The sequence below is a fragment of the Ischnura elegans genome, chromosome 1, assembly GCF_921293095.1.
Source record: "Ischnura elegans chromosome 1, ioIscEleg1.1, whole genome shotgun sequence".
Classification (NCBI taxonomy): Eukaryota; Metazoa; Arthropoda; class Insecta; order Odonata; family Coenagrionidae; genus Ischnura; species Ischnura elegans.
In genome coordinates, this window is record NC_060246.1 from 29,918,939 (window position 1) to 29,935,389 (window position 16,451).

At 34.7% G+C, this 16,451-nt stretch overlaps 1 protein-coding gene across 6 annotated transcripts in view; it reads right to left on the minus strand.

The window, feature by feature from the left end:
* The window catches only part of LOC124157854, a 246,324-nt gene that overhangs the window by 17,056 nt on the left and 212,817 nt on the right, over positions 1-16,451 (minus strand). For all 6 annotated transcript variants that reach the window (XM_046532915.1, XM_046532923.1, XM_046532932.1 and 3 more), the window contains 10 exons: positions 15,601-15,788; positions 13,383-13,532; positions 11,194-11,460; positions 10,051-10,300; positions 9,157-9,579; positions 8,263-8,425; positions 4,330-4,511; positions 3,885-4,094; positions 3,294-3,467; positions 2,378-2,652 (listed from right to left, as the gene is read on the minus strand). In XM_046532915.1, coding sequence (XP_046388871.1) covers positions 2,378-2,652; positions 3,294-3,467; positions 3,885-4,094; positions 4,330-4,511; positions 8,263-8,425; positions 9,157-9,579; positions 10,051-10,300; positions 11,194-11,460; positions 13,383-13,532; positions 15,601-15,788 — 2,282 coding nt within the window. The remainder of the gene's footprint in view (positions 1-2,377; positions 2,653-3,293; positions 3,468-3,884; positions 4,095-4,329; positions 4,512-8,262; positions 8,426-9,156; positions 9,580-10,050; positions 10,301-11,193; positions 11,461-13,382; positions 13,533-15,600; positions 15,789-16,451) is intronic.

Consider the following 16,451-nt stretch of genomic DNA (forward strand, 5'->3'; position numbering starts at 1 on the left):
GAAGGGCTGAAGAGAAGTCAAGGTCAATGGAAATCGAAATGTAGTGCTAAAGAGGAATCGTGAATATCTAATGGATGGACTGAGTTGAGTATTGAGGTATTCATCCAGTGCTAAGGTGAGTTGGAGAATTTATACAAATAAGTCTTATGAATACCTCAAGAGGACGAAGATGAGACAACTTAGTAAAATATAATGGCCTGATGATTGGCCTGAAAGGATGAGTAGACAAGAAGAACAGCCTAGAAATAGGGGGAAGTAGGGGGCACTAGTAGGTGGTGAGATATATAAAAAAGGAGACAAAAAACATTAAAAAAATGAGTGGTGAGGTGCATCAAAACCAATCTGATAATAGATAGATGAATAGAAGGGGGTCCAGGACAAATACTTCCAATCTTAATAAAGTTGAATGAGGGAGAGGGCCAGAACATTTCCAATATGGTAACATAGTTTATACACAACCCCTTGCAAAATAAGATATGTCATACTGCTTAAAGAGTTCTGATATCCATCTTTCATCCACCTTTAAATTTTCTGGTCCCATTAAAAGTGATAATATAAAGACATATCTTATGGACTTGGATCTTGGATCTTGTTTCACAATAACTACTTTAATATTAAGTAATTTATAAAATCAGTTGCTGAGAATGATACCATATTCATGTAAAGGATGAAGGATGCCATTAATTACACCATAAAGATGAAAGTAGATTGATAGTATTAGCCTTAAAAATCTTGGCCATACAACCAGGAACAGTATTGTTTTCCCCTTGACACGTTCAACCTGAAGGACTCCAATGCAAATATGGAGTGCACTTGATAGGTTTGCATGTGCATGCATAACTAATTATAATGGGAAAGTATAACCATCTACCTTCTTGGCATTAAATATTACAATAGTACCCAATGAATTTGTGAAATATTAAAGATACGTATTGGAGATTTGACATTTAGCCGAAAGTACACAAAGATACAACCACTACCATCTCCCCTGCTTATTTCGTCTCTGTGAATGAAGCTGTTTAAAAATAAATGTGTTAAGGTAGATAGTCATTTTAATGACTTAAGTCATTTAAAAAATTCAGTATTAACTTTTTCTTGAGTCATCTTCATAGATTATGTTTATATTGAGAATGCCTCTTTAAAAAAATGAAAAAAAAGTATGATTACTTCAGACTCAAACCCCCTAGAGCTTCTCCCCAACTACCTCACACAGAATAGACCTACTCAGTGACGGAACGACGTATTAGTGAAACATAAACGGTGAGTCCAATTATGAATCTAAAGAGAGGAAAACCACGCAGCCCAACAAAAAGCACTTTGATGGCCCAAAGTTTGAGTGGACGTGAGTTTCCTTAGTGCCTTTCATCCGCTAATCTTAAGTTCGCTAGGGCTTTTGCCTCTGAATTTAGACTCGGGCTTTGGTAACGTGGTTGCATCCACGTCCATCTTCGTCGGCTCTTGGTGCTGTGAAGGCAAAGCATGGAGGTTGCTTCATGTGCCAACCTTACTAGTTTTCACCAACCCAGTATCAGTTAAGTGAGACTCGCAGATATCTACATATTATTGAAAATGATAGTACCTATCTTTCATGACCATTTACTACGTGAAATGGGTATGAACATAAATATTTGAGAGGTGCTGGCGTGGAAGAGAATGGAGAGTGTGAGATCAACGGAGAGAAATGCAAGTGAGGAAGTGGTCAACATAACTAGGTAGAAGAGGAGGCTAATGGGAGAGACAAGGATAAGAAAGAGTAGGTAACTAAATAAAAGGAATATTCAGCAAGGGAATGATTTAGTCCATAATATTCATGAGGATTTCATGTTCCCCTTTCATTTTCATTACGTATAAATATTATGTTGGTAAATGGTTGATACTAAGTGTGGTAGTAGGATCCATTTAGGGTTGTAAAAGTATAGTTTTATTGATGGTACCAAGGAGCTCAACTATACCTGGTCCTTTGGCCATTCGAAGCCTAGTACACTCAAGGTGATCAGTAAAAGTATGACTGACGTATGTATTTATAATTAATTATGTACTTAAAAAAGGCTAGTACATAATATATAGTGAAAGATTCTCTCTAAATCTGTGAGTCTATTGCATTTCCCTATCCTGGGATTTATTATCGATTGTATTTGTCTAATCTTGGTCAATATTCGTTTTGCTATGCTGTTAGTTAGCCTCATTTACTCATTACAAATATTTTCTACCGACAACCCATTTTGCACGGAAATCTACGCAACATAGTACAATGTAAAGTCAAATAAAAGCGACATTGCTAAACCTTGATATCCATTAAGAATTTTCATTGGTATTTGGATCATAAATTGAGCATAAAATGATCTCAAAGTTATGCTGTTAAGCTACAAATGCTAACCTTCTGAGCAGAAGTTTGTAGTTCCGCAGCCTGATGCTGGAGACCATTCTGAAGAACAGAAGATGACGCCTCCAATGAGGAGAGGGTTCTCATTTCTTCTTCGTCATTTGGCACTGATTCTTCAACAGGACTAGCACTTTCTAACTTGACAACTTGTACTTCAGCAGTGGCTGTTGCAACACCAACTCTGTTACGTGCCTCCACAACAAACTTACCACCATCCATTGGAGTAATTTTGTTCATGCGGAAAGTCCAATGGCCACCACCTTGCCTCTCTAGCAGATTGAAAGTAGAGTCATAGTATCAGTGTTAAAACAAGCAGAAAAAAGTATGAGAGAAATTGGGAATACACCAAGGAAAAATTGCACATATGTAGCTGCCAGCATAACAGAATGAAATTATCTGAGCCAGATTTTGAAAGGATGAGTCCAGCAAGCCAAATGTCCAATGTCTTTCCGTCAAGATTAAAATCAACCCAACAATGGTGTAAGAGGCTTAAAAGCTTGCATATGAAATTAAGCAGAAGCTAAGAAATTTTTATTTCTCTTGATTATGCCTCCAGCAAGAGAAGCAAAACATGTCGAGTCTTAACGAAATGAATAAGATGCATAATTGTGAGAAAGCATCTTAATTAATTCTCCTGTTCACACATTCGTATGTACAGGTAAATGCATAAGTTGTTGACTGAGATTGGAGATAATTTCATTCAATGTTATTATTTTTAATACATACATAGAGGAGGTATCATTTTTGTATAATAAATATGAGAGATTTTTGTATAATAAATATGAGAGATTTTTGTATAATAAATATGAGAGAAGTCGTTTTGTTAGATTGCTCTGTTATTTTATGAATCGACTCAGTTAAAGAAAAAGCTAAAATATTCACATAATGTATAAAGACGAAGATCTAATACCTATTATATAACCATCTGGTGTGGTGTGGAGTAAGGATGCTCCTTTCCAAAATGAAACCTTGGGCTCTGGGTGGCCTTTGACTTCAAGAAGGAATTCTACTTCATCACCTTCCCCAACAGTTACATCATAAGGCTCCACAACAAATTCTGGAGAGAAATCTGACCTTCGGCTACCTAAATAACATATACCAACAATATTAGCATAGAAAATTGGAATTAGCATAAGGAAAATAATTCTTTAAATAATTTCAAAATGTACAAGCCAAACAGCACATTTGGTTTTACGAAATTCTCCACATCCATTTTTTTGAGAAATGATGGAAACTTCCCACCAAGAAAGTTTAAATGGAGTGACAACTTACCATTATTTCAGGAAATGGCACTGAAATCATGGTGACCAGTTGTTAAGTAATTGAAATTTTGAGCGTGAAAAGTAACCAATGTATAATTTTGAATTTAATACCTAAACATTTTTTCAAACTAATGGTATAAATAACATTTCAATTAAGAAAACATCTGTCATAAATGGAATCAAGACAATTTCAGAAAATATTATTGTAAACCATGAATTTTTAAATTTGAAATACTTACCCTTAACAGTAAGACTGAAATCTTGCCAAATACTGTTCCCACATGCATCTACAGCAGCCACAGAATATTTTCCAGATGAGTTTTCAGGGTCAGTATTAAATATTTCAAGGTGATACTGTGTACATGGTCGTTCAGAGTTCAATGCGGTAGAGAATATTCTGTGATTGTCATCTTCCTCCAGAAGAAATTCTTCATGGAACCACCACACATCTGTAGTTAAAAAAAATAGTCGATTGAACAGGCACTCTGGGAATGTCAACCTCCCACACCATACCATATCTTGCATATTAAATGCTTAGCGAGTAATTTATAAACGTTTTATAGAAAAGCCATGGGCACAAAAACTAAATATGCAATTAAATATTACTAATGGTTTATCAGAAACTTGACAGAAAGGATGAAGATAGTGAGCTAGTTTTCACATTTATTCAATCAATGCACTTACTAGCAGGTAGATGACTCCAAAGTCCTAAAATAAAATGTGCTGGTTTCCCAGCATGCACCACAGTACTTTCAGGTGCCTGCCGAATTTCCATTTTAGAAATTGAAGGAGGGAGTTGACGATTACTTGGGGGGATGTATTTTTGTGGACTGGTTGTAGCTCTTGAAAGAGGTGTTATTTGAGTCCTGTTAAAATAAATTCAGAAAAAAATATTAGCAAAGTTTTGACTTCTATTTATTATCATTTTACTGTCTTTGGCTATGTATAACTATGTAACTATATAATACTATCAGTGGAGAGAATAAAATGCAGCACTAGAGGTACTTCCTGACTTCCATCTGTGAACTTTTTAAGAATGTTAGCCAACAACAGACCAACAAGTCTTCATCATTGCATCGGTCACATTATGACCATACAATTTTTCTTCAGCCCACTGATGTAAAAGAAATTGATACCATAATAGAAAAGATAAATAAAAAACACTCCGCAGGTTATGATGATATTCCATGCTCCTTATTAAAAGGCAATGCCAAATTGTCTGTGATCCATCCACTTGTGCATCTAATTAATGAATCTCTGTCACTTGGAATATTTCCCAATAGATTGAAAGTTGCTAAAGTCATCCCAGTATTGAAGGGTGGTGACCCACACAACATGAACAATTATAGACCTATATCTGTTCCCTCCCTGTTTTCTAAAATATTTGAACAAGTGATGTACAATAGATTACTCTCTTTCTTTAATAAATTTAAGATTCTAACGGATTCCCAGTTTGGTTTTATAAAAAATAGATCTACTGAAACAGCAATATATAAACTCCTGTATGATATCATCTTAGAACTTGATAAGCAGAATCATATAACAGGGGTGTTCTTTGACTTAAGGAAAGCATTTGATTCTGTTGATCATGAAATACTGCTGAGGAAACTTAAGATGTATGGAGTCTCTGGAATTGCCAACCAGTGGTTAAAATCCTTTTTAAGTGAAAGATCACAAGTGGTACAGATTTACTCTGCTGAGTCATATACTAATATAACTTCTACTCCCTTAGCAATTTTCAGAGGTGTTCCCCAAGGATCTATTTTGGGCCCCCTCCTTTTTCTCATCTACATAAATGACCTTCCAAAGTACTTCGACTGTGGTTCAGTGTACATGTATGCTGATGACACAACCCACCTTATCTCTAATAAGCACTTAGACTCTACGGTAGTCCAAAGAAACATAAATTTTATGAGTGACTGGTGCAATGATAATAGGGTATTTATAAATAATGATAAATCAACTTTCATTCAATTTCATACCTATCAAAGAAAGATCACTTCTTCTCCTCTCCTAAGGTTAAATGGATCCTCCCTTATTTCCTCTTCTGTGACTAAATTTTTAGGTTTATATATTCATGAGTCACTATCTTGGGAATTTCATGTTGATAAACTGTCTACAAAGGTGTCCAGTGGCTGTTACCTACTTAGAAGAATTGTCCCTCTGGTTGATACTGCTACTGCACTCTCAGTCTATTATGCATATATCCATAGTCGATTGATGTATGGGATTGCAGTATGGGGCCATTCCCACCATTCTACTCGTCTTTTTAGGCTCCAGAAATGGGCCATTAGAATAATAAAAAACATTCCTAGGCGAAGCAGCTGCAAGCCCTATTTCAAATCCTTAAGGATTCTTACGCTACCTTGCCTATACATTTTTTCTGCAATTACCTTTGTTCAACAAAATAAGCAGTTTTACAGTCTCAAAACCAATGCTGATATCCACAACTATAACACAAGGGGTTGTAGTGATTTAAGAGTTACTGTACATAAATCAACCATGTTCAGCAAAAACCCCATATATGCTGGGTCAAAATATTTCAAATGTTTACCTCTAAAGATTAAACAGCTAGATTCATTCTCCAAATTCAAAGGTCAACTTTATCAGTATTTATGTGACAATCCCTGTTATTCAGTGGATGAATTTATGTCTTTATAACCTGTCTTTTGAAAATGTTACTTTTATGTTTATGTCTGTACCTATCCTTCTCGCCTTAAATATTATTTTTTAATACCTCATGTATGTACTATTCTTGTGACTTGTTCCATACGTGGCTTAGACACGTCTCTGGGAACCAATAAAAATATTATTATATTATATATTATTATTATTACTGAAGGGAACAGGGGGGGAAAACCTAGTACATATAGGCCTTTTGTACACACTTATGCTGAAGTTTACAGAAGGTATGTAGGAAAGGCAATATATAAAAGAAATAATGAATATTTTCATGAGGTAAATTGTGCTTCCTGCACATGAATCCAAATTGATACAAATTTGGGCTCTGAAAATGAATCATTGATATGATGTAACATTTATGCCAAAAAATAAATTGATCAAATATTTCAAATGAAGAACATTACATATTTCTTTAGATGAGATTTCAGAATTTATGGGCATTTTTCACCTCGTTTATGGTAGGGTATCCTCAATTCCAATTAATGCAATGGAAAACACCACTAACACACAAAAAGAAAATGCCTACTTTTTCATTTTCTCAAGATGTATTCATAATATGTATTTGCATTTGCGATAAATGAATTTGGTTTGCTGAATTTTGTTGAAAGTAGTCCTGGTTTAAGGTTTTCATCACACTAATTAGGCTATTCATATTCTGATCAACACTCTAGCCCATGACGAATGTTCGACATCTTGCCAATAGCGGCTATTACCCTAGGATATTCCCACCTAGCAACTCCACAGGAAGGTCACTCGAACGCACCTACACATATTCCCTCCCCTCTAATTAGTTCCCCTCCCAAAAATATTTATGGGTGTAAAGAAGAGTGTGAGCTTATTATGCTACAATATGAATTCTGAAGTTGCAGGATTACAAAGAGTTCCAACTGCTCGTTTAGGGAATGCATATCTACGGGTGGAAAGATAGCCAGACAGATAGCCACTTATGACGTAATTATCCCCTTTGATCTACTTATGATCAACAAATCCGATTTGGTGCTGACTCTTTACTTCCAAACATCGTACTACTGAGTTTTTAGGCACCAGCAATGACGGCTTGACAAAGTTGGGGAAAAAGAAAAAAATTTCCAGCTTCGAAGATTGGGATGGAAGAGTGGAACGATTCGATTTCACATAACTCTCCTGTCTGATATTACCAATGCAGAAAAGCAACGTGCAGCAGAAGAGCAACTGCCCATCATCTGGTTGGACTCAAACAAGGAATGCCAGCCAGCTGCTAAAGCTCATAAAGGTGGTAATAGGATCATTTGATGTGTGTTAAAGGAGGCCATCCACTAATGTTTATATTTATAGTCTATAATGTTTAAAGGTCAGATAATTTAAAGTTGGAGTAGCTGCGACTCCTCGGGATGATAATGTGGTGGTTTCCCCTTGCCTTCCGCACCGCAGTACTACAGCCGTTAAAGTCAATGTTACCACGCCTGAAGTGAAATGAGTGTTGCTGTACTGACCACCGTGGTCTCCACCTTCACTTATATGAAGAGGAGCTGCTTCCCTCTCCTCGGGTTGATGTGAATAATAATTTTTGGCGGCCTCCCATCGCCAGTGGAAGGGAAGAAGGGCAAGGGACGGCCCCAAATGAGTTACATAGGACAGGTTATAAAGGATGTAAAAGAGAAGAAATACATCACTATGATTAGGCGAGCGGAATGGAGATCTGTGTCCAACCAATCTCAGGATTGTTGACCAATGATGATGCGTGATTAGATTGGAATATAAATAGCCTAACTAGTGTGCTGTAAACCTCAAAATAATACTACTGTTGTGAAACTTCTCAAATCTGTATAGAGCTTTGCAGCAGTTAGTTAAATGATAAATGAAGCTCCAAATGGCAAGCTGAAAGAGTGCAGATCACTCTTATGCACGCATCCACATCATTGGCATTTTCATTTATATATGTACTTAAATTCTTACCTGGGCCTAGGAACAGGTTTTTGAGCAGTTAAAATTTCTGAGCATGCCTCCGTATCATTCTCCCTTTCATTCAAGATTGGGCTGGGTGTCATTGCTAGCCTTCTTTGTTCAGCTACAGCATAATCTTCAGTGTACTCGCTATCTTGCTGATGGTTGTGAGCCTCTGGAAATAAAAAGGAGTATTTATTATCTTTCCTGTTCATACAACAAACAAGTCTACAGTGTTAAACTTGAGCGGCCTCAGATTCATTTAGTCCTGTTAGTTCATGCACATGGCATGTTTTATTGCAGAGCTTTTATCTCATCTCATATTTTACAATCACTGAAATGACTGACACGGCCAAAAACTTTGCTTCAAGTTCTACTTCAAACTCACGTAGGACAACTTGGAAACTGTCACTAACAATGAAAATGCATTTATAGAAATCATAATCAAAGAACTATGGTAATTATCTCCATAATCACTTTGAATCCTATTTGTATTAGCCTTGTTATGGCCAAAATACACCACATAACTTGCGATGCTGGATGTGTTGCTACATAGTGAAACTATGTAATACCTACCAAATATTTGTCAGTAAATTCATGATACTTCTATTCTTGTTTTACCTTAAAAAATCTCCTTTTCTCTAAGGGAGGCATATAATTATGATAAAAATATAGCCTCTTAGTGGCATTTATGTAGCCAGTATTTGAAGTAAAATACTGAGGGCTCAATATTGGAAATTTAGGTATGTAGATACATAGAGTTATGTTACGAATGTAATATCAGAAAAAACAAGCAATTTCCTTTGGAAAACAAACTTAAGTACTCTGGAGGAATAAGTATCAGTAGTAATGGTGAACTGGTAATAAAAATAAAATTTCCATGTCAGAAATAGAAGGAGATCTTACCTGCAAAATCCAATAATCCATCATTTTTAGCTTCCACTAGACATTCCTGGGCTCCAGGTACTGATGATAGGAGTGGATCACTCAATGCTTCGGAAGACAATGAATCAGAAATAACTGAAGCAGAGGAGGAGGAGAGGTGATGTGATCTTGTAAATTCATCATTCACATCCCATTCTGTAGAGTCATTGCATTCTGACAGATCAGATATTTCATCTGCATCAACATCACCAATTTGGGCATGAAGATCTTCGCTAGGATTTGGAACCAGCATAGGCACAGAACAGTATCCACCATTTGACAAAGCTCCGCGCATTTTAAGTCTCCGCCTTTGGAAAAGCCAATTTTCTTCCCAGGAATCAACACCAGATATTTTAGTTGTTGAATTGATTTTAGTTGATCCTTCACGTTGCTCATCTTCATCCTCTGTAAATAATGAGTAAATTTAAGCAAAACAAAAGATATATAGAACCCTAAGATATGCGCACCTTGGTCAAAATGCCCTCAAACCATACTCAACTAAATCTAATCCATTATTTGCCTCTGAATCAAATTAACTCATTGGATATTTAGAGCAAAACAACTTTCACCTTATTTAGAACCCTCATGACAAACACTATCTATCATGACGTTTGACAAGTGAATCACTGTTGAAAATATGAACTTTTATCCTTAATTTACTGAACAAAATATCTATAGTAATAATGATAAATCTTCTGTAATTCTTAATCAAAATTAATACAAAAGAAGGCTTTGATAATTCTTAGGTTATTGTTGCATGTGTGTCCAACCAAAAATGCACTTTAAAGAATAATAAACTATGCATTAATACAAATTCATAAAATATTTGAACCAATTGATGCATAATTATGATTGAAAGAGAATGTTAAAACTAACCACTGCAGACATGATCGCCCTCATCCATATCTATGATATCTACTCCAAATTCTGGGAATGGGGCAGTCTTCCTGTGCATTGCAAGGCCTCTAATCATAGCAAAAGAAGTGTCTTCATCAAAAGATGACCCACTTGATAATGTACGATCCCTTTCTAAGGGAAGAAGATTTTCTTCATGCCGTAGGCGAACTAAGTCTTCCTCATCTTCAGTTGAGTAGGTGGTCATCACTTCTTCAACTTTTTTCTCAATCTGTGGCAAGGAAAAAATTGAAATAAATATTTTATTTCAAAGAATAAATATAGAGTATATCAATAACATTTGATTTGGAAGAAATAAAAATGGCACTGATTTATTAATTGTCTAGTTTAATTCATGGCAAGATGGCAAATCAAAATTTGCCACTTCCTGATAAACATTTGAATTCTCTACTAGGACTCATATGAAAGTCTTTTTCAAATTGTTTTGAATATGATTTAATTAGGACTTCATTCATTATAATTGCCCATTATGTTTTGAAACCTCTCATGCAAGTAGTATAAAAAGGCAATAATCATAATTTAAACTAACGCACAGATTTGGATTGACAATTCAAGCAAGACAGGTCAAGTAATTCAAACAGGTAGGCAATTGCTATGATACAAAGTACATGTATAATTATTAATATTTTAGACATTGATTGTATTTCTCAAGTTTTGACGTATCTACTATCTTATTGGGCACCTCTTCATGATTTACACCTTGAATTATTTAATAAAATACTTATACTTTTATTTTTTCCTCAGAACACCTTGATTTGAAACCTAAGTATAAATAAAATATACTACGTAATAACAAGGTGTTTGACAAAATATATTTTGAATTTTCATTCATCCTACACACACAAGCTTACATTTGGGATCTCCGTATTTGATAATTATGTTCTCTGAGGGCTCATATTTGCACAAACAAAATATTCAGGGCATACAAAAAATTGAAAAATACACAAGAGTACATTAAGCTAAAAGGAGAAGCTATGAATGTAGAATTTAGAGGAAGTCCACTTCACATCAAAATAAGAAGATAAAATAAGAGAATATTAAGGGAACAATGTCTTGCAACATCATATGGATAAATGGAAGGCGAAGATAAAATAATGCTCTTACTGTATAAGAAATTGGCTGAGACCGGTTACGCCACCTCCCAAATGAATTGAAGTTGGTATTGTCATTGTAATCTTCATCATCCTCTTCAGCATACTCCTCTGCTGAAGCTCCCTCTGGACCACATCCATCGCCCCTTGTCCTTAATGCCTCAACTTCTGCCTGGACGCCAACTTCTACACGATCAACTAAAAGATTTCTATTTCTATCCACCCCTCCAGCATCCTTCTTGGGCCCCCACTCATTTTCTTTTTGGCACTGAAGAATAACCTGTGCAGAAGATAGCAGTTGGAAAAAAGAAAATTGATGTATTCAACATTAATTCTTTAAAGAAAAAATGTATGAAAAATGGTAAAGAATATTTAAAAAATCAGTTCATAATTTGTTAGCTTATTAATTTCAGTTTTAGAAAAAGGCAATCCTCTCAGTATCAGCAATGATTTTTATTGAGTTAAGCAGGATAAATATCGGATAAAAATAGAATATTTTATGAATTTATGGCAAAGAAATTAATATTTATGATAATTAGTTCAAAGAATTGATTGATGATCCAACCTTGATTCAACATATGTATCCATCTCTTCTTTTTTCCCTTGGTAATTTTAGTTTAGTTAAACTATATATACTGTTGTATTTACATATTTGTATTTACCATATTATTTAATTCACTACATGCACCATTTATTGAGGTAAATACTGAAGCTTTTTCATCTACCCACAGAATTTTCGGTAAAAAAGTCTAGAAATGATGGTTCCAAAGACATGAAGTGATGATTCATCAATACTTATTTATCAGAATAAGATCAAAAGATGTCAAACGTGAGAGGTTGTAGAGAAGAGGCGGCTAAAGCCCCCCTCATTAGCTCAAAAGATTGCACTTGATTAATTCTCAGTGTAGTTATATCTACAAACATAACTTTTATTAATATATTCATTTTGCATTGCTTAATTAATATTTTAGTAATTAAATTGATCCATCTGATTCATCTCATTATCATCCTATTCAATTGGTTATTATACTTAAAAAACAGTAGCTGTAAAGGCATGCAGAAAGTTTACAGAAGACATGAGGAGAATGATCTTGAAAAACTTGACTGAAGACAATTTCAAAACTATCTTTAATAATAATAAGATAGCACTTCCAATGAAATTTTTAACTGTACCTTAACATTTTCAAAAATAATAAAATGTGCTTTGTTCCAGTTTAACGTTCCTGTTCCAGGTTGCCTACCCCACAATAGTGCTTTCGGGGACACGATAAAAGGTCAATTTCTCGATAGTTTAAAGAAATATAGCCAACTCATTGGTCTTAAATATCAACCAAAGTTCAGCATTATACCCCAATGTAAAAAATGAGTGCTCACTCAAATCAAATTCAAATTATTTACATTTTTAACATTTTTCGTTAAAAATTTCGAAATTTCAAAGCAAAATGGCAAACAATATATCAACCGATTTAGAAAAAAAATCACATCTGTAATATCCATCCAGATACGAAACTTTTGATGGGTACTAGAATTTGCTCCTAGAAAAAAGTGGCAAAACGAGGCACTCTAGTGCACACCCCCCTTTAGGGGCTGCCTGCATAGCCTAAAATTGCAGAACCACAACTGTAACAATTTTGTATCATAACATGGCATGCCTTGTATATGTGTATAATCAGTTTAAATGACTTTCCTACAGTAAAAATTTCTTAAACTTCCTGTGTGACTTGATTATTTTTCACTACGATAAAATTAAAGGTAGCTCAAGGTATCTGTTGTGCCCCCTCCCCACACTTGAGTTTTTTCTGTATATGTTAATTATATTGTTTATGGTAGCTTGTTTGACCAGAGGTAAAGGTAATGTCATAGGTGAGCACTTAAGCTATCTCTTCAGGTTCAGTTATACTGAAAACCCACATATAATAACTGACAAAGAGTTTCAATGCCCACCGAGGTTAAACTACATTACACACATAAAGTAGTTGCGAATCTCTAAATATTTCTCAATATCGCTATAGATTCTGTCATCCTGGAGAACCACTAAATACTTAGGAAGGGTTAAGTGAAACACCCCAAGGGAGAGTAAAATATCATTTAATTTGGCCCATCAACAATGAAAGGAGCATGCATCATGGAAAGAAAATGCTTCTAATTCCATGCTGCGAACAAATGAATTTTAAAGTATATAAAATTAAACAAAATACTCACTTTATTCAAAATGGCAGTTGCTAATATATCTTCATATGTTTTTGAAGCAAAGTCTTCATGTTCACTCTGAGCACCATTTCCTGAGTGGCAGTTTTCCATATCAATGTCTCCCTCATCGGACAGTCGTCTACTATATCCATTACTTGAAAACTAAAAGAAAATTATGATTTAGTTAATATTAAGTCAAGACTAATGTTAAAGCTAAAAATTGGGAGAGGATTATAGTGTATTCTTAAGTGGCCATTCGTCTGGACAACTTTTGAGGGTGTCCCGTCGGTTTCCAAAAATCCTTGACAATGCCCCAGTTTTGTGAAAAATTTTTGGGAATTATTTTTCTATAATAAAAGTTTGTACCAGAAGGCAGAACACAAATAACAGTTCAAAGCTTAGTTTGTGAAAGAAGGAAAAAATTAATAATAATAAAAATCTTAGTTTTGATTTTACAAGACCATTTCCATGGAGTAATGCTATAGGTTTTTGGACTTTACCGGGAACTCTTGGCCTAGACCGGTATTAAGATATCCCAGTTTTTGGCCAAAATATTTATGGCCACCTTAGTGTGTTCATAATATCTAATAGGAGATGATAGATCAGCACAAGTGAGAAGAAAAAATATTCAGTCTTTAAGAAATATAATAGACGATCAATAAATCAAAATACAGGAGAACAGGAGCATTCCAAAATTAAGATTTTTCCTGCATTTAGATCACTTTCGTTTCAGTGAGCACTTTTACTACCCATGCAAGTGCTATTAGGACCAGGGGGAAGGACGAACAAAAACAGCTTATAGCTTGGAACAATCTCTCCTCTTTGAATTTCTTCTAATCTAACAAGGATGTTCAAGCAAAATTGTAACAGTCAAATTAATCTAGCAGGTTGACCCTCTTCATTGGCATTCTTCTGCAAATGCATCAGTGGGACCTTTGACTTGTAAGGCAGCTGCATTGAATTCACACAATGTTTTGCTTTGATATTATAACATTCCGAAATTACCAGAGACAGATCTTATCTTTCATTCTGCAAGGATACAGTGTAGCCTATTTAGTGTAGCAGTGTACATATCAAGGAAGTACTTAACTATACAGAAATAAGATGATGATTTAATAAGATTACCTTTGAACGTGAAACCTTGCTTTAATACGCAATGAAAAATGTTCTATTCAAATATAGAACTATATACACTTAGACATGTGTATTTGTAATTTTGGTAGAAGGAAATAATATGTAAATATGAGCCACAGCTGAAGCTCTATTAAAACAAGCCAAAGTGGCAACCATATCGGCGGTTCGTTTTGATACTGATAACACCCAGCAGCAAAATATGGCACCAGATGTATTTGTCGTTACTTATCCCAAAATATACCCATCAGAAGTAGTTAATCTCTAAGTATACTATTAAATTTAACTGTATATTCTTTAAGAAGAAAGCCACACCATTTTTTTACTCTTTAATGTAACTTTTAAAAATATTTTTTTTCAATCAAAACTCCATAAATACTCTGAAAAAGCATTAACTGTATAGCGTAAATGTAATTTTTTTGTGGTAAAAGACACACTTTTTGTACTCTAAATGAGCAATAAAATATCTACATACTTTGTAAATAAGCATAATGCAGGGAAATATGTTTTAGTGAAGTTATAGTAGATCGAACTCAATTCTACATCACGGTGCCACCTGGCTCCCGTGGGCATTGATGGGTAAAGGAGCAGGGATGAAGGCCTCATTGAAATCACTTTTCAAGCTGCAGATTCACAAATGGACGAGGAAAGGAAACTGGCAATTTGAATACCATTTAACTATCTGCTGAAGGAACAATATCTAATCCAAGCAGTAATTTTTAAAGTATGAAAATGCCAGCCATTACTCCTTTGACACAAATCAATGGCATAAGTTCAGAATATCCTTCAAGAATATTCTGGACTCATGCCATTAGATTATGCACGATTAGGTCCTTATCCTATTTGGCATTAAATACTGTTTAAAGAGTTTCCAAATAGCCATCCCAAAAAAAATTACATACTCTACGTAACTTTCTTGGCAGATCTGCACTGAATGTGAAAATTAGCCTAATTTATTGCATCTTAATTTTAAACATATAATAGATAAAGGTAGCAGAATATTATCTGATACTAAAAAGGAATGAGCAAGTCGGGATAAGAATATCATTGAAAATTTTGTAGGAGAAAATGTAACATTGCTTAAATCTTGTAAACATACTTGCTGAATGCCAAGCCGTGGAAGTTCCCTGGCTTCATCAATCACTTGCTGAACTAGTGTTTTCAGTTGAGCATGTGCTACTGATGGAGAGCACAGGAGGCCATCATCATCTTCCTCTCCAACCATGGCCACCAATCCATCTTTTTCAGTATTCCCAATTCGATCCAGGTTGGCAGGCAATGGATGATCTACAAAAGAATGGTGCATTGATATTAAGTTATTAAAAAAAATAGTCTTTACAAATATTTTGTGATAAAAGCAGTCACAGACAGTAAAGACTGATAGTAAAAGCTAAGAGATGGGGAAAATGTTTACTTGCTTATTATTGTGAACAGGATGATAATTCTTTGCTTAAGACAAAACTTAATGCATTTTAAATATACATACATATCTGTTATCATTATAATTAATGTGAGACCAAGGTTATGTAAAACCCTCTAATGAAAATGGTTGGATATTAAGAGCTTATTTTTGTGACATCATATCTTAAGCCCAGAACTTTACCTTAAAACGAAGACATATGTTACTTGTATGTAATTGCATTACTTGCAAATCGCCGCAAACTAATGAAGATCATCTACTAGCAGTAGTACATACACATTAATCATTCCTCAGCATTACTGAACTTACACCAAACTTTTATCAAGCATTTAAACATATACCACCCAGAAATAAAAACGTATCATTCACCAGGCAAGTTAAAACATCTAAACCAAGTCTTAAATACACAAGTTACTTTCAAAATCCACCACCATTTAAATTAAAGTAAAAGCTATTCACAGTATACTTGAAGTATTGAAACTACATGAAGAAATAAAATTTGCAACTATTATTTCACTGGCCATTCATTA